Source organism: Olea europaea, unplaced genomic scaffold (genome assembly GCF_002742605.1).
Source record: "Olea europaea var. sylvestris unplaced genomic scaffold, O_europaea_v1 scaffold437, whole genome shotgun sequence".
NCBI lineage: Eukaryota > Viridiplantae > Streptophyta > Magnoliopsida > Lamiales > Oleaceae > Olea > Olea europaea.
In genome coordinates, this window is record NW_019262676.1 from 174,714 (window position 1) to 201,875 (window position 27,162).

A 27,162-nucleotide genomic window follows, 5' to 3' on the forward strand; every position below is an offset into this window, starting at 1 on the left:
TTGAAATATAAAAAAAAAAAAATTGACTAATAAGATTAAGAAGAAATAAAAGTATAATTTTATGTAATTAACAAAAGAATAGTTTAGTTATACAATAAATCTGTCCAATTGGTTTGATACAATTAATAATTAATAATTTAAATTTCCAAAAAACAACACGCAAATGCTTCGCACAGTGCGGAGTATTAGCTAGAATGCTCCACACTGTGCGGAGCAACTTTACTATGGTTTGGTTAAGTGCAGACAACTTTGTTATGATTAAGACTGTAAAAAAAAATTGAATATATTAATAAAATTATTTGATTAATCAGTAAAACAATTAATAATTAATAATTTAGTAAATAAAAATTTAAATTAAAACAAAAGGAAAAAAAAAGGAAAGAAATACTCCGCACAGTGCAGAGTACTTGTTGGAGTTGCTCTACACTATGCGGAGCATTGGTAGGAATATTGAAATAGACAAAATAAGAAATGGATAAAGTACTTCAGACAAAACACTCTTCCCGGGATTATTTTTTAAATACTGCTAGATTTGGTTAAAAATGAATTTTATTACTAAGATGTAAAGTGTTGAAATAAAAAAAATGATTAATGAGATTAAGAAGAAATAAAAATATAATTTTATGAAATTAACAAAAGAATAGCTGCTAGATTTGGTTAAAAATGAATTTTATTACTAAGATGTAAAGTGTTGAAATAAAAAAAATGATTAATGAGATTAAGAAGAAATAAAAGTATAATTTTATGTAATTAACAAAAGAATAGTTTAGTTATATAATAAAACTGTTAAATTGGTTTGATATGGTCTAATATGTCAATCGATTGTTTGTTTACTGACAAAGCAAACAATTAATAATTAATAACTTGAATTGCCAAAAAAAAAAAAAACACGCAAATGCTTCGCACAGTGCGGAGTATTAGTTAGAATGCTCCACACTGTGCGGAGCAACGTTACTATGATTTGGTTAAGTGCGGACAACTATGCTATAATTAAGATTACAAAAAAAAAATTGGCTAATATATTAATCAAATTATTTGATTAATCAGTAAAACAATTATTAAACAATTAATAATTTAGTAAATAAAAATTTAAATCAAAACAAAAGGAAAAAAAAAGGGAAGGAAATACTCCGCACAGTGCGGAGTACTTATTGGAGTTGCTCCGCACTGTGCGGAGCATAAGCACGCCTGTGCGTAGCCACTCCACACTGTGTGGAGCAAAGGCTCCGCATATGAGTGTTTTCTTTTGTTTTCTTTTTTATTGAAATTATTATTTATTATTAATTGTTTGTGTCATGTGCCATACCTCTATCTCTCTGAATTTTACAAATCTTTTTTTTTTGGCATACACCCGTGGTAAATTAATCTATTCTCATTCCCATGTACTTATAAATTTCAGACTAATTCATTCCAATACATTATACTCTAGAATGTACTTATATATAATTTGTCATACTCTAGAATGTACTTATATAACTTACCATACTTCACCGATATTATTTATTTATTTTTTAACTTTAAACCATTTCATTTCTCTTGCACAAGAGTGATTTTTTTTCCTTTTTAGTGCTCCAAATAGTGCAGAGCAATTTTGGCAACTCCTCCATACTCTTGTAGAGCAAATTTTTTTCCCTTTTCTTTTGGAAATTTTTTTCCTTTTTTTATTCAAATTATTTTTTACTAAATAATTAATTATTATTAATTGTTTACTGTCGTGAGTTGCTTGTCATACCTTCACCATACTACCTTCTCCATACTGATATACATATCTTTTTTCTATCCCATACCGTACGAAACTAATCCATTACTTTGTATTTATATACTTACACATTTCATCACACACAGACTAATCCATTTCCATACATTATACTCTATAATGTACTTTTATATACTTGATAAAAAAATTTCAAGTTAATCAATCAACTGATTTACCTAGCCATACTTCACCGATTTTATCTCTTTTTTTTAAAAAAAAATTGACAAATTATACTATATCTATTTAAACCATTTCATTTCCCTTCTAAGATTACCATCCTCATAAATCTTCTGCTATACTCTGACTGCATTTGACATATTATTTATTTTAGATTAGATAAAATGGAAGAAGATTACAAACTCATCCCAGAAATTGTCTCAAAAAACGAGAAGTGGAAAGCCAAGGTCATTGTTATTGAAAAATAATCACCAAAACCTTCTAAACAGGGCAATGAAAGATATCAACATCTGGTGTTGATGGGTACTCAGGTAACTCTTCTTGTTGTTAGTTATAAAAGTTGGCTTCAACTTCAAAACTAAAACTATTAAGACTTCTCATTCATATATAATCAAATAACTAAGAAATTTCTCATCATTTTTCATTTTCATTTTTCAGGGAAATACTATCCAAACTACCTTATATGATTCTAATATCAGTGCTTTTGAGGATCAACTTGTTTTGGGGAAAACATGTGTCATTTCAAAAGCTTATGTGAAGAATAATACGGGAAACTACAAATATTCAATAGGATCTTATCACTGGATTATATCTGGACAAACTCGTCTTGTTGAACTAAATGAAGATAATCGGGAATTTATTTTTCAACATATCAGCTGACAGCTTTTCATGAAGCAGAAGAGTATATGGATATAGATGCTGATATAAGTAAGAAATACATATTTTTTGTTATTCATCATGTTATCTTGAATTATTCAATTATTTATTAGTTATTATATTTTTAGAAAAATAAGCAGAGAGACATTTTAAAATTTATACTTTCAGATATACTTGCGGTTGCAATTGATATGACGCCTAAACGAATGATTTAATCAAAATACGGCAACCAAATATGGGTACAGGATGTATTGCTCCTGGAGAAAAATTTCAAAACAATGATGCTTATACTTTGGGATCCCTTTGTTGATAGAGAATGTGTAGTAATAGCAGAGAATATTGAGAAAAAATCAGTCATCTTTGCAACACGTCTCAGAGTTACGTCTTTCTTTGGTATGTGTTATGTGTTTAGTTGCTGGTATGTTTTACATTACATCATATCAGCATATAGTACGGCATATATATGTGATAGTTTGCACATGTATATAGGTTTGAAATTGTTCAAAAAAGTCTGTACTACTTTCTTCATAAATACACCTTTCATCGAAATAAAAGAGATGACGGAATGGTATGTAGAATAAATTAATTTTATTTCATTATTCTTTTTTCCTATTCCCTCACCACTAGGGATAGTTTCTTGAGGTTATTTCACCTTATTTACTACATTTATTAGGGCTAAAGAAAATTCAATGAAAATAGATGATTTGATATTGAAAAAACCATACATGGAAAGAAGCTCCACAAATATTTCTCCACCTATGCGAAGTAAATGTACTCCTATTCAAAATCTTCAAGGACGTCTCTTAGCGGTAATGGTATTTATGACAAGTTTTATATATACATATAAAAAAATGTACATATATATTCCTTATTTCAGTTTTGACACCCTCTATGTTTTGACACAGCGAAAGTTTTATTGGGTAAATGGCACAGAGATTACAGACAAAATTGATAAAAAATCTTGGTACATGACTTGCAACAACTGTTATAAACGATCAAATGCTGATTTTGGAAAAACTTATCTCTGTATTTTTTACAAGAATCCAAACTCTAAATCTATTCCTTGGTATATTTTACTTTATTATATGGATATATATACCTTCTTTAATTGTCTTGATCATTTGTGACGGTATACCAAATACATTTTAGGGCTCGAGCATATGTACAGTTGTCAGATGTCACAGGCTCGCTTAATGCAAGTGCAATTGGTGAAGCAACCGAGAAGCTCTTATTTACAAGTGCACAATCTTTGATGGAGCAAACCGATTCTGTAAGAATTTTAATGTAACTTCAACATTTTGCAGCACTAAAACATGTTGCTAAATCATGTTGCTCGAGCAATATTAATTGATGAATCAACATTAAAATACAGGATTCACAAAAAGCATACTTTGAAGATGTCGTCAAGAAAATGCAAAATGCTCAACGAGCATTCTATTTAAAAGCATTCCAAACTGAGTCTTATTCATCAAGCTATAGGTTTGCCATTATCTTTCCGACAGATCTAGAAGATCTAGACCAGACAAGTCCAAGAGAAAAAAAAAAGTAAATGTTGTTAAATCACGCGGGAAAGATATCTATATACACTCTTTAGATTCTGAAGAGAATTTGTCGCCTCCAGCAAAAAGAGCCCTCTTCAGATTATCAGATGAAGGGAGTGTTCTATATGATAAAAGCAGCAGTTTGGATGTGTCTCGCATAGATCTTTTGGTTCCAAAACAAAAGATAGATTAAAAAAAATCATGATTGAAGTGTTTATTTTGCTATTTTTGATTGGGATTAGTCTTGGCTTCTCTTTTCCTGGTTAGTAAATTTGTTTGGAAAGTGTCAAGCACGTTGTTGTTGACAAATGATGTCTGTAAACTGATACTTACATCATTTTTTTATATGGTTGGATAGCAAGTAATTTCATAAATGTCAACAACGGTATTGAAAAATGTTAACAACATTAATCAAGACATTTGTATTTTGTAAGACACTTCTATTTTTGTCGTCAATTTAGTCTTGACTTTTGTTTTCTTCGTTAGTATGATTTTATTTGAAAATTGCCAAGCACATTCTTATTAACAAATGATGTATGTAGGCTAACACTTACATCATTTATGCTTCAACTCTATTGTATGGCTGGATAGCAAAATATGTAATTTTACGAATGTGAACGAAGGCTTCTAAAGTATTTCTATTTTCTGTCTTTCATTTACCTTCGATTAGTCCTGAATTCCAAAAAATTTCAAAGACTAAAATATGAAATTTCCAATTTTCCTAGCAACAAAAATAAGAGTTTAATCGACCAAATATATGTCTACACCCACAAAATACTAATCAAAGAACATAATTTCTCACCTTATAATTATTCCTATTGTTCTTTCTTTTTATATTATACCAATATATATATATATGAATTAAAAAACAAGAAGGAAAACTAATTTCAAATTGATAAAAAAAAACTTACTTATTACATAGCAATCCTTCTCAACATTGAGGATGTATATATAAATTATCCTTTACATCACAATTACAATTACAATTACAATCATAATCACGATCTACGAGGATTTAAAAAATATTCATTGTAACAAACGTCAGCCACAATTTTCTGTCTATATATCCTCATTCTCTCCAAATCTACTGTCTCTAATGAATACTTTAGAAGAAAGCATTCTATGTATTTGAGGAGAAAAAGTCTACAGTTTGGCCTACATACAAATTTTTTTTGTTAAACTAAAGTAATAATGAATATAGAAATTGAAATTAAAAGAAAAATTCAATATAGTAGTAAATAATAAACAATTTAAATGCATTAAATACTTACTCATCATTTGCGCAAGGTAAATGAGATATAATCTCCAATTTAAGCATTTTTGTTTCTGTGCTTTCTTAAATCAGGTCTGCTGGAACAAAATTCAGAACTTGTCAATAATATTTGAAGTATTTCATATACTGTATGTACTTGTTTACTGATTTCTGTTGGTATATGGAGGTCATTACTGCAATCATATATCTGAAATTTTCACTGACGGAAATCAACAACAAGAAGATAACAATTATAATCGCCTGGATACGAACATGGAATTAATAAATAATTGTATGCTATCCATGGACGACTGTACTCTGGCAAATTACCACTTATGTAATTTTTTAATACAGTCAAATCCATCTGACGATGATCTGCACTAGAACTTCTTTCTTTTAAAGTTCTTTGCCACATCAATTGGTGATTGCATTCAGCTTCAAAATTGAAATCCAAAATTTCATGTTGTTTAAAGAGGAGAGTAGAGCCTTCTTTAATCAATCGCCTCAATAACTTCAACTCCATCTCTATAGTCTAATACAATGAATAGATATGAATTATATGTCAAATGTAATTTGAAATTAATTATAATTTGTGAGCTTCACTAACCGCAATACTGATATCTTTGTCTTTAAGTATATTGTGTAGTGTGTCTCTTCCATACATATTGTCTCCAACATCCCAATATGTACTGTAAATGATAGTTTATATCAGTGTGAAATAAGTACAATTTAACTAATAAGTTAGAGTTAGGCTTTTTACCCTGATGTATTCACCACCACCCATTGATGAACTGATAAATACCTTTCCATAGAATAGTCATCGAAAGGAAAACCTGAAGATTTTATCTTCCTATTATACATCTCTTCTGTAGACATTTTCGTTTGAGGAGTTTGTTCAGAGGTTTTTTTCTTGCCACGAATTTGACTGTTAGAGCCAGGAATATCTTCCTGTAAACAACCAACAATAGCTTCCATATCACCCATTTTATTCAGCATGTTGTTGTTCCGTTCGTCAAAGTAAGATCTCATCGAAGTTAAACTGTTGTCCACGTAAGATTGCATGTGAGATTGCATTTCCTAATGGTGATCTTCCTGTCATTTTTGTTGTTACTGAAAAAATTCTTTCTGATTATCAACAAATGCATGATAATTACTTTCTTATCTTCTTGATTGTTGAGCCATCTGTTGACCAAAAAAAATCCTGGCAAAAAGCTTGACAATCTATATGTGCAGATTGTATACCAGATTGATAAGTAGAGTGCAACTGTTGATATTGATGATCATGCTATTTTGGCTGTTCTTCAAACATTCCCTTCTGGTCTTCAAGATATTCATCCTGTTGTTTTCTTGATTCTTCCATGATGTGTGCCTTCAAGTCATCATATAGACCAGATACATATTGTCTATGTGTAGTGAACATTTCTTCCATATGTTCTTTTGTGACATAATTACAGTCAACAACAGAAGTATAATTAGGCTCCCCTCCAACTGAAGGGTATGTTCTGGAAGTACCAGCATCATCAGCATTAATTGTTTGCTTGTTATGAGGAATTTGTGGTATAACGTTGCCAAGCTCTCCACTGGCAATGCCATCTAATATTGTGTGTTTATTGTCCAAGCATAACGATAGAGTTGTGTATCACAATGTCTGCAATTCTTCTTCTATTGGTTGCAATACCGCAAGCTCTCGAATCTATAAACGTAATAGCATATTAGAATCCTATACTATAGTATAGTACAATAATTAGATGTATAAATTTTTATATAATTACCATACCTCGTGTAGACAAATATTGTTTTACAATTTTGTTATTTGTCTGTCAATATGTGCCTCGGCTTCCATTTGTGCATTTTTGGAATTTGTAATGTCTTGTATCTCCTTCGTCCAAATTTCTTTCCAATCTTAGGTAATGTTTCATATATCCAAAACTGCAAAATGAAATTAAAGGTAAATATTAAATATATACAACATTAAACTAAACAAAAGATAAAAATTTAGTAAAAATCAAATACCTGAAAAGCAAGAGGATATCCATGTAGCGAATATTTACACTCCCTTTGTTCAGCTTGTTGCTTTCTTAGTATTCTTTCAAAGTGTGATTGTTGCAATGAATTCAACAAAACAAAATATGCCTTTCAGCCCATGGATACAAAAGAAAATCGTGAAGCTGCTCAACCATACCCAATATTCTATAATCAATATGTCTCTCAGTTGGTTTGAGAACACACTCTATCAACATAACCAATCAAAGTTTGAATTTATCTTCTCGATGTTCACATGAATTGAAGGCATCAATGAGCATTCTTATAGAAATCCTTTTCACACCATTAAAATATTGGTTTCTAAGTCGAGGATTACTCGAGTCAAGATTAACAGATGGTTCATGACAAGGTAGTCCAGTGCTTAAGCAGAATTCTTGCATTCCAAAACGGGCAAGATAGTCATCAAATCTTACCCACACTTCGTTGTTTTTACCAGAATTGACAATCCTCATTATAAATTCCTGTATTAACTTGCTACTAAATGTTGCTCTTCGTCTCTATACATAAATCCATATAGAAATCCATGAAAATTACTACACGTTAATAATGCTTGTTCGTCTGCTTGTAACAATTCTATCAAATCTCTAACATATTGATGATTTGAATATTGACAAACAGTATCACAGAACAATTGGTCTTGAGACAACACATAATCTAGAGAAATCTGCATGAAATAACAAAACTTGTTTACAAACTAATATTTGGATTACAAATAAAAATTAAAACATGTCTTATACAAATATTTTCCACTTTATTCACATAACTAATATAAAAAATTTTACCTCATTTTAGATAATCATATGAGATTTGGAGGGATTGGTTGATTTTAAAGAGAAATATGTTTTGGGTTAATGACAAAGACATTAAGGAGTGTGCATATTTTGGTGATGTGGTATCATTTAACATAACATATTTCACAAACAAATTTAAAATTCCGTTGGTCCTCTTTATTGAAGTGAACCAACCCATGTTGCTCAATGAGTGCCTACATTTATGAAAGGCATGTCTTTTGCTGGATTGTATGTAACTACGAGATCAGAAAGTCTAAACTCTTTTTTGACAAATATATCCACAGATTAGAAACTCTGAACTTTTTCTTTAACAAAAATTAGCAATCAAAATTCAGCCACACCATTTTAACACAACAAAAACGTTAAAAATCTGTAGAAAATAAAATTTTCACATTCACAACAAGAAAACAAATTAACTACAACAAAAATAATAAAGAAAAAATCCTAAAAACTAAACAATTACCTTGTAATTTGTTTTCCTCAGATTTTGAGATGAAAGATGAAGAATGCAACTGCAAGAATATTGCTGAAAGAAAACTAAACTTTAGTAAAGAAATGAAATGAAACGAAAGAAAGAAATATCTTTTTTTTTGTTTTTTTTTCTCTTTTATTCACGTGAAACAACTTTTTAGAAGTTTCACGTGAATTTTTTGACTTTACCGCCCATATAAAACAAAAAATTTGCTTGCAATAATTGATTTTTTATAAATCATTATTATTTTATTTATTTTTTCACCAAACAAAAAATTTGTTGTTATCTAAAGAATATTTAAAAAAATAATTAATAGTAATTAATGCATTTAGTCTAATTACTAATTTATAATATATATATATATATATATATATATATATTCAACGAAGGGGATAGTGATAATGTCATACCACCCAAATTCAATATCTTACACTTGCTTGATAACAGCTCTTCGAAGTATTGGTGGACATTATTTTCAATGAAATTATACTTTCGGGTTGTAGCCGGGAAGTAAACTATCAATACATTGCTCAAAAGTTGCTTAGAAAAGGCTCTTACAACTTGCAAATAAAATCTGGAGATTATTAGATAATTCGGGTTTGGTAAGCAATCGTAAAACATTAATACTTATTGACTATTATGTTCACACGAATAAGGTAAAAGATATTTGGTTAGTTATTTCTCAGATGAATAAGAAAGATTACCAGCTAGATTCTTTTGTGTATAATAAGATTATTAAAATTTATAAAGACAATGAGATATGGAAGAAAGCAATGTCTACGGAGTGTGCGAAGTAACTCCGCACTTTGCTCACACGAACTGCTGAGCAAATTTTTTTTTTTTTTAGCATCCACAATAAAATTAGCAAAACTAAATATTCGGTATTCCAACAAAAATGAATTCACCAAATTAACATCAAACATCACACTATTCCAACAAAAATGAATTAACGTCAATTTACCCAACTAACATCAGGCAAGACAATATTTTCTAGGAAAATAATTAGCTATGTCGAAGTTGTGCTTTTGTTGGGATTTTGACTTTCTTTTGCAAATCCATTTCTATCTAACTTCTAATAAAAAGGGGAAGGAGGGTCTACTATTCATGCAATAGTAAATGAATTCAATTTTACTATGCATGATGTCATTTTTTATTTTCCATTTTGTTTATGTCAAACAAATGTTCTTACACACATCATCCCACTAGCATTAAAAAAATAATTATGTCAAACAAATATTCTTCCACACATCATGCCATTAGCATTAAAAAATAATAATAATTTTAGTAAATATAAACTGCCATGAGCAAAAAAAAAAAAAAAACTCTTCGCACAGGAGCTTTAAAAAAAATAAAAATAAACTCTCCGCATAGTGCGAAGAGATGGCAAACCATGTGCGGAGTAAAAAAGGAAGAAAAATCTCTCTGCATAGTGCGGAGAGATAGCAAACCATGTGCGGAAGTTGGCAAACTCTCCATACAATGCCAAGTAAAAAAAATCTCTCCACAAACACCATGGCAAAACTCTTTGCACAGTGCGGGGAAATGGCATTCTGTGCGGACATTGTCCTCACAAAGTGCGGACTCTCCGTACAGTGCAGAATAAAAAAGCAAAAAAAAATTGCGCACAATGCGGAGCGTTGGCAAACTCTCCATACAGTGCGAAATTAAAAAAAAAAATCTCTGCATAGTGATTGTCACGTGCGTTGTACGAATTTTACATTTATCGTATTTTTATTAGTGTACGAATTTAAGTTTTTTGGAAAGTTTTTGGAGCAATATCTAGAAATATTTTCATGATATAAGAAAATAATTGTAAATTATTTGTACAATTGCATAACAGTATTGTGTCATCTAGAAAAAATATACTTGTATATTTTATACTTGAATAAGAAATATACGAGATTATACAAATTATTTTGCTTGTATTCTTTAATAGTATTGATATGACTGAGTTGAATGTGAATATTATATTTCTAAATTTTGTGTAATTCAATATTAAAAGATTGAAGATTGAGCAACATATTCATATGTATTTATATTTTGTGCTTCATATATATTTAATATTTATTTTATGCTTATATTGAAAAAAGAAAAATCTAAATTTTTTTTTGAAATTTGGTTTGTTAAGTGAATGTACGGTGTTCTGCATTCGCGATATTTGTAAGTGCAAAAATCGGTATATAAAAATACAGTAAGCTGTAAATACGGTAGACAGCATATAAGGTAAGTTGCAAATATGGTAGGCAGAATATACAGTAAGCTGCAAATACGATAAGGTAAAAATATGGTAAGTTGTTTGCAAATACGGTAGGCAACATATACGGTAAGGTGCAAATACGGTAAGTAGTTTACAAATACGGTAGGCTGCAAATACAGTAGGCAGCATATACGGTAAACTGTATATACGGTAAGCTACATATATGGATTTATAATTTATTATAAATGTATAAAATTTATTTAATATTGAATTTTTTAAGTATTTAATGTGGTAATTCAATATTGTTTCATTTTTTATAATTGTATTTTCGAGAATTAAAAAAAAAAAGTGGTTATGAAATTACTAATTTTTAAATGTGTTTTTTTGTTGAAGATAAAAATGATTTTTTTTATGTTATTTGTAAAAAAAAATTTATTGTAATTTTATTAGCGTAATAAGAAGATTTATTATGCATTTTTATTTTTTACATTTTGTAAAGAATTTTGTTTATGGTGATTGACAAATATTCTTTCACACGTACATCATGTCAACAACATTAAAAAAATAATAATAATTTTAGTATATATAAATTCCATGAGATATAAAAAAAAAAAACCTCCGCATATGAGCCAAAAAAAAAAAAAAGACTCCACAAAATGCGGAGAGATGACAAACTATCTCTCCGCACAGTGTGAAGAGAAAATAAAGACTCTCGAGACTCTATTTGCAAGTTCCAAGAGGCATTTTCTCAAACAATTTTTGAGCAATGCATTGAACACTTTAATTTTTGGAATATAATTTCATTGAAAATTGTATCCGCTCGTAATGTCCAAGAGCTATTATCAAGCAAGTGTAAAATATTGAATTTGATTGGTACCCTAGAGCCTCCATTTGTGAAAGCAATGTCATAGTACAATCAATATCTCATTCTTTGCACAACTCACATATTGTTTCATTGTATGAATCATGAGAAAGCTCCTTTTCAATATCATAAATATGATTTGCATGCTCAGAAATTGAGCTGTGACTGGAATTTAAAGAAGACATAATTGATTTTGAGCCATATTTTTCGACTCTGTTTCGTTATATATACAAAAAATTTACAATCTTGAAATTTGACGTGTAATTTAGGAATTTGAAAACAACTCTCCGGACTGTGCGGAGAGTTTTTTCTCTTTGTACTGTGCGGAGAGTTGGTTTGTCATCTCTCTGCACTGTGTGGAGAGTTTTTTTTACTTCGCACTGTGCAAAGAGTCAACTCTTCACATATGGTTCAACTCTCTCCGTATTGTGCATAGAGATTTTTTTCTCTCTGCATTTTTTTTACTCGACACATGGTTCAACTCTCTACACACTGTGCATATAGTTTTTTCTCTCCGCACCATACGGAGAGTTTTGCCATGGTGCCAATCAACTCTCTGCGCTATGCGAAGAGATTAACCTTCTCCGCACAGTGTGGAGAGTTTTTTTTTTTTACTCTTCGTACTGTGCGGAGAGATTTTTTTTACTCCGTATTGTGCGAAGAATTTGCCAACTCTTAGCAGATGGTTCAACTCTCTTCGCATTGTGCGGAGAGATTTTTTTCTCTCCACACCTTTTTTTATTTTTTATTATTACTGCGCACTTGGTTCAACTCTCTCCGCACTGTGCAGAGAGTTTTTTTTTCAGTTTACAATATTGAATTACATAAAATTTAAAAATATAATCATTACATTCAATTCAATCATATCAATACTATCAAAGAATGCAAGCAAAATAATTTGTATATTTTTTATTCAAGCATGAAATATATAAGTATATTTTTTCTAAATAACATACTGCTATACAATTGTAAAAATAATTTACAATTATTTTCTTATATCATGAAAATATTTTTAGATATTGCTTCAAAAACTTTCCAAAAAAAAACTAAAATGCATAAATTAATAAAAATACGATAAATACAAAATTCGTGCGACGCACGTCATAGCGACCAGTGTTTATAATGTTACCTAAAAAGGAGAATGAATTGGCCATGCCTTGATTCCCAAGGTTTGGGTATTTCCTAATGTAAGCTCATCAGAACTAAACTAGTTGATTCTCTTTTACATATTTTATGCAGGGATACCAAGTCTTCGTGTATTGGCTACCCGATCAATTTTACACGCCAAATTGGGTCATTTAGCTCGAATGTAAAGCTGAGAAGCCATGATTAGCTTTTGGATCATTATATAATTCAATGTGTGACGCATTATGGGTCCAAATAGGACTGTTCTACTAGTTCACTTGAAGAGAATAAGTGAATAACAAAAACTGGTGTTTAGTACTATGACTACACGAGCGTGGATATGTTCGGGAGTTGCAAAATCATTTTTTACTAGTGAAATCAAGAGAAGCGCCATAAGTGAGAAGAAAGCGTCTTCAATTATTTATTTAGAACTAGCAATTATAAATTAATTTATATGATTTATTATGGCTCTAATTTATTGGGCTTAAAATTAAAATTTTAGTTAATTTAGATAAAAGTTAATAAAATATACATTAAAAAATTGTAAATTCCACGATTAATTTTGATTGAAATTAAAATTAAGTTTTTAATCCCGAAAAACAGTGGGGGCGATATATTTAATTATTATTTATTCATATGTACAAAATTTATTTTCTATTGATTTTTTAAAACGATTATCAATGTATCAAGCCTTATGTTTTGGGCTTCATTTTAAAGTTAACTTTGAAGAAAATGTATTTTTGAAGAATTTGTGGTTAAAAATAAGAAAAATGTTGATTAACATATAATATTATTTTATTATTTATTAAAAAATATGTAATTGAAATGGGAAGGAACAAATTGCAATTTGCAACTGGGCACGCCTCTCTATGCAATGCCATCGTCATCGAGCCCATCATTTTTAAAGCTCAAAGCCTCAAACATGCGAACCCATTAACCGGTCGAGAAGTTAGAAAGAAGTTCCCCAACAAGAACTGACTCGGGTGTTGAAAATTGAGGTACTTTGGTTTGAGTATGATCACTATCAGCATGTTTCTTGAAAATTGTTTATTTTTATTATTTATCTTTGTTGTCAGTTTAACTTTAATGTTAATTAATATTAAACTTGTTGGTGTTTTTAGAATATATGCTGATTATCATCTCGTTTTCCTTCTTTCAGATCATCTTATTCGTTGACCCATCGAGTAGTTTCTTGGTTTGTTGCAGGCTTCCATGGCTTCAAAAGCAGATAGTTCAATTAAACCTAGAGGTGCTAAATTTTTTCACACAGTTAGCATCTGGGCTAGAGAAATAAACTATATATTCATGTTCAATGGACCCTTAAATTTGTGTTCAAGTTTCAATAGTCATATGTTCTTTTCTAGCTATGGAAGATTTTAATCAGTTTTTTTTCATTATTATACATTACAAAGGTTCAATTTTGGGGATTGAGCTAATCCATTTATGAATTCCACTCAGATGTTTGCATTGTTGGTGTTGCAAGAACGCCAATGGGTGGCTTCCTTGGTTCCCTTTCATCTTTGCCCGCTACAAAACTTGGTTCTATAGCTATTGAATGTAAGAATTAATATATTTCTGTATGCCTGCTAGATTTGACCAAAGCATATTGTGTCCTGTTTGAATTTCTGCTCTTTAAAGGTGCTCTTAGGAGAGCAAACGTGGATCCATCTTTGGTGCAAGAAGTCTTCTTTGGAAATGTTCTTAGTGCAAATTTAGGCCAAGCCCCTGCCAAACAGGCTGCATTAGGCGCTGGTATACCTAATTCTGTTATATGCACAACCATTAACAAAGTGTGTGCTTCAGGAATGAAAGGTTGGCAGACAGTCCTATAGTAGCTCAGGTTTCTAGTTGAAAAATCTTGTAAATAACGTGTTACTATCTTTGTTTTTCAACTCAGCAACAATGATTGCAGCACAAACAATAGAATCGGGTACAAATGATGTAGTCGTAGCTGGTGGCATGGAAAGCATGTCTAATGCACCAAAGTATCTCCCTCGAGGAAGGTTAGCCTAATGGTTTATAATAACAGATATTGATGCATCTCTATTTATTTTGTCTACTGCAAGAAACGAATTTTTGTACGTTAACTGTCTGAATGGCCTTGATGTATCAACAGATGGTTCATAGTCCCTCAATTATAAAACCTTGATTATTTTCCATTCTTATCGATCTTTTATATGGAAAAGCTCTAACTTCCTGTTCGAGTCTAACATAGTCTACTTTGGTCTTATTCTTGAGGCAAGCATCATGACTACCATGTTGTTAAACGCATTTTAACAGGACGGGATCTCGGCTAGGGCATGATACTATTATTGATGGCATGCTCAAAGATGGTCTATGGGACGTCTATAATGATATTGGAATGGGTGTTTGTGCAGAAATATGTGCTGATCGATATAACATTACCAGAGAAGAACAGGTAGTATCCTGTGGACATTATCTTTAATTTTGTAATTTAAGTCTTCAGATTTCAACTCTATAAATGTTAGGATGTTAAAGGACATAATGTCTTAAGATATACATAACAATAATAAGGATGTTAAGATGGATGTGTAACTAGAATGAATAAGGTAAGAAATAAGAATATATGCCAACAAGTGGAGGTGATGCTGATTGAGGATAAATTAAGCGAAGGATAACCTAGGTGGTTGATGCATTCGATAGATCACAATAAGACTGTTGTTCAAAAGAGTGATGCCATTTTAGTAGAATAGTTAGATCAAGGAGGTTAAACCAAACTAAATGACTTATTGTAGTTTCTAAGAATTTAGTTGTTTTTGGATCTTTTAGTAGATGTAGTTTGGAAGAAAGATTTAAATGATATATATTGGTCCTCTCTAACAACTTAAATTTTTAGATGAAATGACTCAACATAGTATCAGAACATACAAAGTTTCTTGGGTTTATGTCTCTCTATTTCTAATTTAATGATATTGTATATGTTTGAGGGAGAAAATAAATCCTTCCTATACGGGAGATTTGTTGAAAAGATATACTAGTGGCTGTCTCTAAAGTGTAGCAATAAACTGAATAGAGTAGCCAAAAAGGATATTGATCCCAAAATCAATTGGGAATAAAGCATAGATTGTTATTGTTCTTCTTGTTGATATGCTCATATGTGATTGAAATTAGTTGGGAATCATTGCATGGGAAATTTACCAAATGACCAGATGATGATTAACCAAGAAAATATGTTCTTGTATCAGCTTCTCATTCCCCCTCTTTTTTTTAAAGCATATTCCCTATGTTATGGGATGGAGTGTTACTTTTCTTTCTTTGGTTAAGGTGTTACAATAGCCTATTTTTTGTTCTTTTATTTGCTTTTTGGGTATCTATAATCTCACTATCTTCATTTTTTCACTTTGCTTTGTCAATCTTTCTTTTCCAGGATACTTATGCTATTCAAAGTTTTGAGCGTGGAATTGCTGCGAAAACCAGTGGTGCATTCACATGGGAGATAGTTCCGGCAAGGATCCTGACTCATGGACACTCAATGATGTGCTAAGAGTGGATTCCTTTTTTCTTTTTTTTTTTGGTGACAAAGTTTGAATTAAACATACAGGTTGAAGTTTCTAGCGGAAGAGGGAAACCAACTATCATTGTTGACAAGGATGAAGGTTTAGGAAAGGTGAATAAAATGAAATAGTTTGGTATTGTATTTTTAAAGTTCTTTGTTAGATCTGCTGCGCTTTTAAATATGAGAAATTATATTTTATTTAGTTCTTTTTGCCTTGTGCTTGTGTGTGCAAGGGGGATGAAATGACGATGAAAATCGACCAGCAAGTATGAAATATCTTGTTAATTTTTTCAAATTAATTTTTTTACCTTTGAAATTTATTCCAATGGTTCTGATTTTTCTTCTAGTGAGGAAGTTGAAATAAAAATGTTTTTATTTGCTACAATTTCTGATAGTTGATATTCTATGTTATCATATCCATCTCATTAAAAGAAAAAATCATTCTCTTAGATAAATAGATAATTTTGGTTGCAGTGATAAGGGGTATTTTTCTATTTTCCCTCATATTCAATAAAAAGAGATGATCCTGAGGTGTCCTAGCATGAAACAGTTCAAATAATTGTAATATGGACTCTATGTTGTGTCTTGCCAGTTTGATGCATCCAGATTAAAAAAGCTTCGACCAAGTTTCAAGGAGAATGGGGGTTCTGTTACTGCTGGCAATGCATCTAGTATAAGGTTCCCTCCTCTCCCTCCCTCTCTCTCTCACATGCTTGCACGTGTGTCTACGTGTAGTGTGCACATGTGTTTGTTCATCTATGAGTCTGCTAGTCCTTGTGCATTCGTGTGTCTGGGGAAAGCTTTTCTTGTCAAGCATGGATGCAACATGTTGAACCACCTCATCTAAGGGTTATTAGTGCGACAAAAGGTCCTGGGATCAAGTTCTGTTGCCAGGAATTTATGGAAACTGTGTACGCTTTAGGCCTTTGATGAGAAATTGAATCTAGCATGCACGTGAGGGGACATGTTGAAGTCTAAATTTATGACTTGTCCCCTCTCACTGCTTTATCTTTTAGATAAGGTGGTCCAACACAATATTATCATCATTTCTTCTGTTGCTCTGTTTCTTCTGTACGTATTATGTTTTGTTCTGCTAGATAGGGCCAAATGAATATTATTTAAATAATATCTTTAACACACCACCTCGCGTAGGCAGGATTTATTTTTTTCCCATCAAAGCCTAACATGTGAACAATTTATTTAAATGGGGAGCAACGAGACTTGAACTCATTACCTTAAGCTCTCAGAACATGTCGAATCACTTGATCTAAAAGCTTAAGCGGTTAGATAGTGCTAGTATATAATTTGAATGTTATTTTCAACATATTAATTGTCTGTCATCTTACTGTTTGTGGTTCTCTGCAAAGTGATGGGGCTGCTGCACTAGTGCTAGTGAGTGGAGCAATGGCACATAAATTAGGATTAAAAGTGGTTGCCAAAATCAGGGGCTATGCTGATGCAGCTCAGGTATGTGAGGAATGTAAACAGTCTCGATTTTGTTGGGTATGTGTATTAATGCTGCAAATTGATTGCTTGGGCAGGCTCCAGAATGGTTTACAACTGCTCCAGCCCTCTCAATACCGAAAGCAATATCGAATTCTGGATTGGAAGCATCTAATATTGATTACTACGAAATAAACGAAGCCTTCTCGGTAAGGATCTATGCAAAATTTTTTGATGTTTCTGTACCTTGCTTATCCAACAAGACCGATTTCATAAATACAGGTCGTGGCTCTTGCTAATCAAAGGTTGCTCAACATTGACCCCGTGAGTCTATAGCTTCCTCTCTGCACTCTGCAATTAGGCCTAGTTTGACTAATTAAGAGGCTTATTTCAAGATTTAATGTCACTTTTGTCAACTTCCCATTTTCTTGCACATTTTTTATTTTGCCAATGAATATTTAATTACTTTGTTTCATAACATTGTACTTGTTCATGTTGTAGGCAAAACTGAATGCGCACGGCGGTGCTGTGTCTTTAGGACATCCTTTGGGTTGTAGTGGAGCTCGAATATTGGTCACATTGTTAGGGGTATGCTCTCTGCTTGTGCAAAGTTAGTTTGTTGTGGTATTATTACATTACTATTTTCAGGTTTACATCCTGATTTATCAGCCAGATCCATGGATTTCCACACCCCAACCAAAAAATAAAAAAAAAATTATGAAAATAAGAAAGAAAGAAACCTGCTCTCACAAGTTTTGATGGCTTTGCAGGTGCTGAGGCAGAAAAAGGGAAAGTTTGGGGTTGCTGCAGTCTGCAATGGTGGAGGAGGTGCATCTTCTGTTGTTATAGAACTCATGTAAGCTTTTTCTTTCACAAATGATACGGTTTGTCTTATTCAATTAGTTAAGGATTTGTTGCTTTGCTCGACTGCTACAAGTAATCAGCACGTGATTTTGTTGGCGGGGTGGTTGATAAGCAGTAGAGGACAGGATTAGATAGTTCTATGAACATGATTTTAACTTCTTTTTGTTTAACACAGTCTAATCTTGTCCGATACAGCATACTGACATGCATGGAGAGTACTTGTTTTGTGCATTAGCTTGTAGAGAGCAATAAGATATTCTTGCGAAATGAAACCAAAGCTTGAGTAATGATTCTGATTCACAATTTTCGTATCAATAGCATTTTTATCTAAATGCTCAATTAATTTCATGAAGTTCTCGTAAATTATTCAGTTGTTCTGAACATGGAAATTTATTACATATTGCAGGCCAGTATCATGGGTGGCACGTTCTATGCTATGAAATCGAAATAGTTTCTTTTGCAGTGTCTGCCTCCAATTACAGTCATGTATCTCCTAAAAGTCTCTCTTCGAACTTCTTGAATAATGTAACTTATCTGAATAAATATTTGTACTTGACACATGCTTATATAGTCACCATTCCTAACTACTTTCCCTTTTTAAAGATCTTTTCTCTGCTAATCTGATATCGCGTGTGACGACACCCGAATTCTTTGAATTTTATATATATTTTTTTCTTTTTGGTCCTGTGCAAAAGTAGAGTACCCGGGACAATTTTTTGGGATCAGCTCCAACTTATGATTCTTGATGATGCTAAAAGCAACAAGTTAGCTCATTAGACAAAAAGAAAATAACTTGGTGATTTTATATACTGAAATAGACAGACTTAGAGACAAGATTAAGTGAAGCATGTGACAAAATTTGTAATTTTCCAAGTTTAGTTCTGAGTGGTTGTAACTTCTGGCACGGCTAAATTTGATCCTGGAAATTATCAAGTACACAGAGTACAATTCGGAGGTCTTGAACTGTTGCAGACAGCAAGAAGAAATACACGTCTTTACACAATCTTCCATTTAACAGGAATACCGCCAAAATGATCATCAACAACATCCTTGATTGTCTTGAAACTTTGTTCTCCATAACCTAGAGCTTTTTGGTCCGGGAAATTTGCAGCACCAGCAGCCTTTCCTTTCCATTGATTGATGCTGCTTCCAGTTATTTTCTTGAATTCTACAATCTCCGAAGGTTTAGCACAGCGTATCAATGCCCAATTCACTCATTGGAAAAAGGGGTGTCTCTTAATGTCGGTTGCACATCTTTTATAAGAGTACGTTATTTATCATCATCGGTGTTAAGCATCAGTCTATGTAATAAACATTAAATGATAGAATCATTTAAACGCAAAGTCACATGACTCATTTTATTGACTGGTGATGACAGCATTATCCCTTTTATAAGCCAACCTATTATGTGGTTCGTTCACAAGCAAACTCCGAAGCAGCAAAATCGAAGCTGCGCGATTGTGGGAATCGAAGAGGCTGTCCGGCCTGATTATCGGATCCTTTAAATGGAGTTTTACCAAACGAAAGTTGGTATAGAGAGATCCCAAATGTTAAATCGAACTTATTTGAATTCGACTTATTCGGACTTTGCAACTGATACATTTTCAGGTCTATTGACCAAAACTGAAGTAAAACTCGGCTGGATATCTTATCAAAAACTGAAAGCCGTCATAGATGGACCGGGCCGAACTATTTTGACCGAGAATAGTTCATGGTCTCAATTGGGCAAATTAATAATAATAATAATAAAATGGTGCCAACTTCCATACTCTAAAATTTAATTATATATATTAGGCACATGTTTAATGCGTTGTATTAGAATAAATAAAAATAATGGTATGGATAATAATGGTTAAAATTAATGTTTGACTTTTATTGAATTTATAAATTACTTGCTAAATAGAGGCTATATTATGCAAACTGTTAGGATTCGTAGCCGATGCTTGCATTGTGCATGGAAAATAAGTCAATGGTCAAAGAAAGCAGCAAGTTATTAGAAACTAGACACCGGGCACACCACCAACCTACAAATGTTTACAACTGGTTGGTTTTTGGTGATTCTAAGGATTTGCAATTTGCTTTGTCATTGTTTGATTTTGAGAATCACATATTTTCCATATTTATTTTCAACCACGCATTCTCTAGAAAAACAATCATTTTTGCATACAAGTAACTAGTATTTGTTGGGAATTAATAATGCAATTATACGGAAAGTTCAAAAACAATTTGCTCTTTTTAAAGTTGGAACCAACTTGATAATCGAAGAATAAGTTGGGACTAATACTACGAATATTTGGCTCCAAAGCAATTCGCTAAAAGTTCTCGAAAACTACAATGATAAAAAAATAATGGATAAAGCTACTTTACTAGAAGGATTTAATAGAAAGTTTGTCATAATTGTATGTAGCAATAGATAATTGGATGGAAAAGCTAGCTGTATTTTAAACTGCCTAATGATAAAATGCAAAGTGGGCTGTGGCATTAGGTCAACCTTGATGTTTATATATACCCCGTTTGGTATCCATTTTCATAAGAATGAGAATGAAAAATATAGTTGTTACGAGACCCACACAAGAAATAGGAAGTTAAATATAGTGACTTGATGTAATGAATAACGGTTGTACTTTTCATTTTTGTAGCTAAAAAATGGAAATCAAACGAGGGCTAGTATGATTGAAAAACAATAGCGGCCGGGGGTTGTTGGATGATCCGCCCTCTTGCCGTTATCAATGTTCATATAACTGCCGTCCAAATCTGCTTTTCGCGCGCGACCGTCCTATCCCTACAAATTAACACCTCGTTAGATGTGACAAGTTGAAATTTGTAGGGAGATTAAGTGATTTTTGTGGTGGCTAAAATCTTGATACCACAAAATTGGAATGAAGTGTGAGTTGAAAGCGGGCAAAGTATGGCATCCGGCACTTTTCTTCGGATATTTAAAAGCAATCAAATTTGACCAAATAAAATCATTTAATAAAGTAGGAATTTTGCACTATAACAGAAAACGTACGTGCAGTTTGGCTACATTTCTTGATTTCCGCCATATTCCTCAATTCTCTCCTTCTCTGTCTGATTTTCGTATTGTTTAAACAGAAGGAATGTCAAATCAGAATGGAACCACGTCGTCAGATCTGCGAGAGGCATTCTTGGGAGTGTACTCCGTACTGAAATCTGAGCTTTTGAATGATACTGCTTTTGAATGGACTGATGATTCTCGTCAATGGGTAGAACGGGTCTGGTTTTCCCCCTTTCTTCTCTCGTCTGTAATTGTGTTTTGTCAACTTCATACTAAGTTTTCGTATATATAATTCTTTCGTATCCAAAGACACTCTCAAATGGCGATTCCCTGTTCCACCCGTGGCTGGATCATCCAGTTTCTGGTTGACCAGGTTTATCTTGGTTTTCTTGGGTCTTCGAACATGCTGTTTCAGAACATGGGATTCATGACAATCCACCATTACTTATAAAATTAATTTGTAATTAAGGTAAAAATTATCCTTCTTTTACTAGAATATGAAGGCTCCTTCTGCAAAAAATAACATATATATTTCACACATGGGGCTGAACTTGAAGTGGTAGGTTAAAATTAGGGGTGAGCTTAGTTTTTCTGAATTTCGATTAATATTGATTCGTGCAGCGAACACGAGATCAAAAGTCATGATAATATGTACAACTGTAGATCCCTTTATAAATTTGTATGGTGCTATAAAGATTAACTTTGGAGTTGGACTGAAAGGAGCGCCTAAGTAGTTGACCCTAGATTTAGTGTTCATTGTGTATCAATGCTATTATTATTGTACATGCTAATTTATTGTAGTTTCTGATATGATCTTTAATGTATTTGTGGCAGATGTTGGACTACAACGTACGTGGAGGTTAGACATCAGTCATTTACACAAGACATTATTAAGAAAGAAAATGCTATTAAGTATTCGTTATACTGTTTAATCCTATCCAGTTGACTAATGCATATGTCTATATTCTTCACATTATCAGAATATAGTTGGGCATTTCGTGCTAATAATTGCCAGAATGCATTGTTATTTGCAGGAAAGTTAAACCGTGGTCTGTCTGTCATCGATAGCTACAAGTTACTAAAAGAAGGCAAAGAGCTAACCAGAGATGAAGTTTTTCTAGCTAGTGCACTCGGTTGGTGTATTGAATGGGTAGATTGACAGGGATTTCTATGACTTCTTTTTAGTTGCAGAAATGCTTCTGGGTGGCTGTTTTTGGGCAGCAGGATCTAAGCTACATTTTTCCTTAAAATTGCAGCTTCAGGCTTATTTTCTTGTCCACGATGATATTATGGATGGTTCTCATACGAGACGTGGTCAACCATGTTGGTTTCGATTGCCCAAGGTTGGTGCTAATGTGAATTCCCTCAATTTATCCTGATTTGTCGAAGAGTTGTCACCAGAAGTGTATCATCTTGAACGATTTTCGTGTTTTAGGTTGGTCTAATAGCTTTAAATGATGGAATCATACTTCGGAACCACATTGCTAGAATTCTCAAGAAGCACTTCAGAGAAAAGCCTTATTACGTGGATCTAATAGATTTGTTCAATGAGGTATACTGACAATTGAGTACCCTGATTAATCATTTTTCATGTTTAGATATGCTACATTTAAAATTTTCTTTTTTTGTGTTATTAGGTCGAGTTCCAAACTGCTTCAGGACAGATGATTGATTTGATTACAACTCTTGAAGGAGAAAAAGATCTATCAAAATACTCATTGCAACTGTGAGTCGGAAAATTTGTAAAATCTCTTGTTCTTGTGCAGTTCCATAATTCTGCCCCCAAATTTTCTTGTATTTTCTGATAAATTAACTGAATTGCTTGATTTTTTTGCAGTCATCGGCGAATTGTTCAATATAAGACTGCCTACTACTCTTTTTACCTTCCGGTTAGTGACATATCTGTCATTCTACTAATCCAAAGTCGTCATGAAAATGATGTTAATGAATTTTGACAATTTCTAATTCCTTATGTTTATGCAGGTTGCCTGTGCATTGCTTATGGCTGGTGAGAACTTAGACTACCATGTAGACGTGAAGAATGTACTCATTGACATGGGAATTTACTTTCAAGTACAAGTAAGTTGCTAAGCTTGAAATTTACTTTTAAGCGACTTCGTTTATTTTCTTTAATTTACATTTTTCTTACTAACAAGAAGAAATGTCAAAAAAAAGTGTTTGTTTTAAAATTTCATAAAATAATGTTTATATTTTTACTCGAGCTAATAGTTGTCCTCCTTGCTTTGTGGTACAAGAATTTTCAACTTCTGTGAGATTTTTGTTTATTTTAACCATTACTAAGAGCCTATTTAATGTGGATTTTTGAAAATTGATTTTCTGAAAGTGATATTTTTCAAGAATGTGAGGTTAAAAAGTAAGGAAAAGTTATGGATCCACGTGCAAATTATTTTATTGTAAGACTATGTGGTTGAATGAGTTTCGTGAAAGACGAATATTAAAGAATCTCTACCAGATAGGGACTAAATGAAGTGTACAAATGAAGCCAGAGGATTGGGATTCCATTGCTGTCATTTCATTTGTATATGGTTAAATGCATACAATAAACTAATAGTTTAATGACATTCTATCCTTGGTGTAACGTATTTTCTATTTATTTAGGATGATTACTTAGATTGCTTCGGAGATCCTGAAAAGATCGGAAAGGTGAATTCCTTCGCTTTCCATTTCTAACATCAAAATAGTCTTAAAATTTGAACGTCTTGATTGCTATTAGTTCTTACTTCATCATTATGGCTCCTCAGATTGGAACGGATATTGAAGATTTCAAGTGCTCATGGCTCGTTGTAAAAGCCTTGGAACACTGCAATGAAGAACAAAAGAAAATTTTATTCGTAAGAAGCAAATTAATTGAATTCGGCCAGTCTGTTCATAACAGATGAATAACTATATTAACACCTGCATTTTTATCACCAGGAGCATTATGGAAAAGCAGATGCTGCTGATGTAGCGAAAGTCAAAGAACTTTATAATCATATTGATCTTAAAGGCGTGTTTGCAGATTATGAAGACAAGATTTATGAGAGATTAACTAGCTCCATTGAAGCCCATCCGAGTACAGCACTTCAGGCTGTGTTGAAGTCCTTCTTGGGGAAGATATACAAGAGGCAGAAGTAAGAGGTGTTTAGAAGATATCAATGAAGCTAAAGAATCCCAATTCATGTATCGCTTTGTATTTGTATTCTTGTTGCTGGGGAAAAACAGTTGCCTGAATTCTTGTTTGTATTGATTGTTATTATGTTTGTGGTTATCAATTTCATTGGCAAGGATAATGTACCCCACTTCTGGCACCACTTTGAATCTGAGTGATAAGGTGTTTTAGCTTTCTTCTCGATTTAAAGTAGTAGGAAAAGAAGAGATAAGTATCCTCTTTCACTCGTACATGATAATACTATTCAGAAACTTGCTGTTACTCACTAGGCCATGTTCCATTGGGGAGCATTTTCCCAAGAGGAATAAGTATTGGTAAGCTCATCCAGAGACCAAGTTTTCTCTTCTTGTCTGACCTCAAGAGCTTGGGTGAAAATCCTCTGTAGAATCACTGCAAACATGGTAATTCCCACCCTCCATCTCGGCTCTCTCACTCTCTCTTATTCCATACACACTATCTAGCCCATATTGAGCTATTGTTTTCTTCATGCGAGAACGTAGTTGGCCTTGGATTATGGACTACGGCTTGATCTTTAGGGAAGAAGTCAGTGGGACCTCAACTTCTAGGGCAATTAGATAATGAAAGTTATAATAAAAACGTCTCTAAGCAATTGAAACCAATCCTTAAATCTACTTTCGCTAAAATAGATGATTGCTTAAATTTTTCAAAAAGTAATACATTCTTATCGTGCACCACGTGTTCTATACTAAATCATGTCAAGTCAGTTAGGTCACCTCATAAAAGCTTCTTATTGCTGCCATTTCCTTCAATACTAAAGTCATTTCGTCAATCATCATCTCATTTTTCAAAAATTTTACTTAGGAAGTCATTTATGTACATTTGGGAGTTCCACTTGGTATAAAGGCAGCATTAAATTATTCAAAATCTTGAATAAGTGCACAAAACTGTGGAAAATCTGATTTCTCATAATCATGAGTGAGAAAATTTGTGGTTATACTGGATGATATCTAGCACTGATTTTTCTAACCCTTCATCAATTATTTGTAGAAATTTTGGATAGTCCTATTTGCATGCATTGTGATTTTTATTTTTTATTTTTTAAATCGAACGATTACATCGATATTTACATCCGTTACTAAGAATGTATACCTTGTATAAACTTCTGCGTTGAAATGAAACATGGCAATAATGAAAATTTTGCCCATTTTCTTTCATAACTAATTTATTTTACCAAGAATGTAGCATCTTTCCTCAGCTTTAGAACTCATGTGTTTACTATAGCAAAATTAACAAATGATTGATTACTTCTTATCGATTTACAATTTATTTTTGTATAATTGGACTTGATAAATAATAAGTACCTTCAATACTTGTCTGAAGCTCATCAAATCAAAGTCTAAACACTTCAATCACACTCTATTTTTTCCACATTTGACTAACTCTAATAGCATTAATTTCCAAAACATCTAAGTGCATTCAGCTGTGCAAGTGGAGTCTTCACTTTCTGGATGCCAGGAGCAAAATTGCTCACCGAGTTGCTCCGTTGGGCTTTTTTTTTTTAGATGATGCTCAGTGTCAATTTTTTTTTCCATTGGGTAATTGATATTTTTTTTGTGTCAATTTTTTTCTTTTTTTTTCACTAGGCAGAGCTTTCACACTAAACTGGTTTTCTATTGTAGTTAAACTCGTTCAACATTATTTTCACTAAAAAGATGTTTTAATTATTTCTACTGTTCATCCACATAAATGAATTAATGCGACTGCTTTATTGCTTTCCATTATTAACTTAAACAAGTAATTTACTGCAGTTCATTCCCTATTATTTGTTTCTATTATCTATTATCCCTACTACAATAAAATAAAAGAGGCAATATTTCAATTACTGTTCATTCAGGTCGTATTTTGAGTTTTTACGTCCAAAAAAATAAAAGTTTACGCTATACCACATAATATTTTTTTAAGAAAATGATGTAAATTTTATATTGAGAAAATTGTCGCGAAAAAATAATAAATATTAATAAAATAATTGATTTTTTAAAGAAAAAAGACGAATTTTACGCATTTTTTAACACACATATTTGATGTACGTTTAACTATTTTCAATATTCATTTAGATCGTTCGATGTGTTTATGACATAGTTTTGGAAATGAGCTTCAAAATGATATAGAAGATTTATGGTAGATATTTATAAAAAAAACTAAATAAATCACCCAATGAAAGAAAAACAAAATTGACAAAAAAAAAATTAACTAAAAATTCCTACTTGGAGCAAAATTGCTCGGAGCATTTGCTCCGTCATGCGAGGAGCAACTTTGGTC

The 27,162-nt window shown here is 32.2% G+C and overlaps 2 protein-coding genes across 6 annotated transcripts; both read left to right on the top strand.

Moving 5' to 3' along the window:
• The first annotated feature begins 13,719 nt into the window (after positions 1-13,719).
• On the top strand, positions 13,720-19,316 carry LOC111387897 (acetyl-CoA acetyltransferase, cytosolic 1-like). 5 transcript variants are annotated; one of them, XM_023012500.1, is made up of 16 exons: positions 13,720-13,871; positions 14,033-14,122; positions 14,332-14,430; positions 14,512-14,685; positions 14,771-14,876; positions 15,154-15,292; positions 16,262-16,339; positions 16,436-16,501; positions 16,983-17,068; positions 17,758-17,857; positions 17,932-18,042; positions 18,116-18,157; positions 18,335-18,421; positions 18,604-18,689; positions 18,893-18,980; positions 19,104-19,316. In XM_023012500.1, the coding sequence occupies exons 2-15, from the start codon at positions 14,086-14,088 to the stop codon at positions 18,930-18,932; spliced, it is 1,251 nt and encodes a 416-aa protein (XP_022868268.1). In that variant the 5' UTR covers positions 13,720-13,871; positions 14,033-14,085; the 3' UTR covers positions 18,933-18,980; positions 19,104-19,316. The 5 variants fall into 5 exon arrangements, with proteins under 5 accessions (XP_022868268.1, XP_022868273.1, XP_022868269.1 ...); XM_023012501.1 differs by having other exon boundaries at positions 13,745-13,885; XM_023012504.1 differs by having other exon boundaries at positions 13,745-13,885; positions 14,080-14,122.
• Positions 19,317-21,410: 2,094 nt separating this feature from the next.
• Positions 21,411-25,058, top strand: LOC111387910 (farnesyl pyrophosphate synthase 1-like). Its single transcript, XM_023012526.1, has 12 exons — positions 21,411-21,703; positions 21,791-21,930; positions 22,548-22,572; positions 22,748-22,863; positions 22,970-23,056; positions 23,149-23,265; positions 23,351-23,439; positions 23,551-23,602; positions 23,697-23,792; positions 24,333-24,377; positions 24,476-24,565; positions 24,648-25,058. The coding sequence occupies exons 1-12, from the start codon at positions 21,577-21,579 to the stop codon at positions 24,846-24,848; spliced, it is 1,185 nt and encodes a 394-aa protein (XP_022868294.1). The 5' UTR covers positions 21,411-21,576; the 3' UTR covers positions 24,849-25,058.
• Positions 25,059-27,162: the final 2,104 nt, after the last annotated feature.

Bases quoted from the DNA above. Each gene is read 5' to 3' on its own strand.
- LOC111387910 (XM_023012526.1), top strand. From the start codon at position 21,577: ATGAAGTGTGAGTTGAAAGCGGGCAAAGTATGGCATCCGGCACTTTTC. The intron at 23,057-23,148 runs GTTGGTGCTAAT...TTCGTGTTTTAG, and splicing joins GTTGGTTTCGATTGCCCAAG to GTTGGTCTAATAGCTTTAAA. The intron at 23,793-24,332 runs GTAAGTTGCTAA...CTATTTATTTAG, and splicing joins GAATTTACTTTCAAGTACAA to GATGATTACTTAGATTGCTT.
- LOC111387897 (XM_023012500.1), top strand. From the start codon at position 14,086: ATGGCTTCAAAAGCAGATAGTTCAATTAAACCTAGAG. The intron at 15,293-16,261 runs GTAGTATCCTGT...TTTCTTTTCCAG, and splicing joins ACATTACCAGAGAAGAACAG to GATACTTATGCTATTCAAAG. The intron at 18,422-18,603 runs GTATGCTCTCTG...ATGGCTTTGCAG, and splicing joins TATTGGTCACATTGTTAGGG to GTGCTGAGGCAGAAAAAGGG.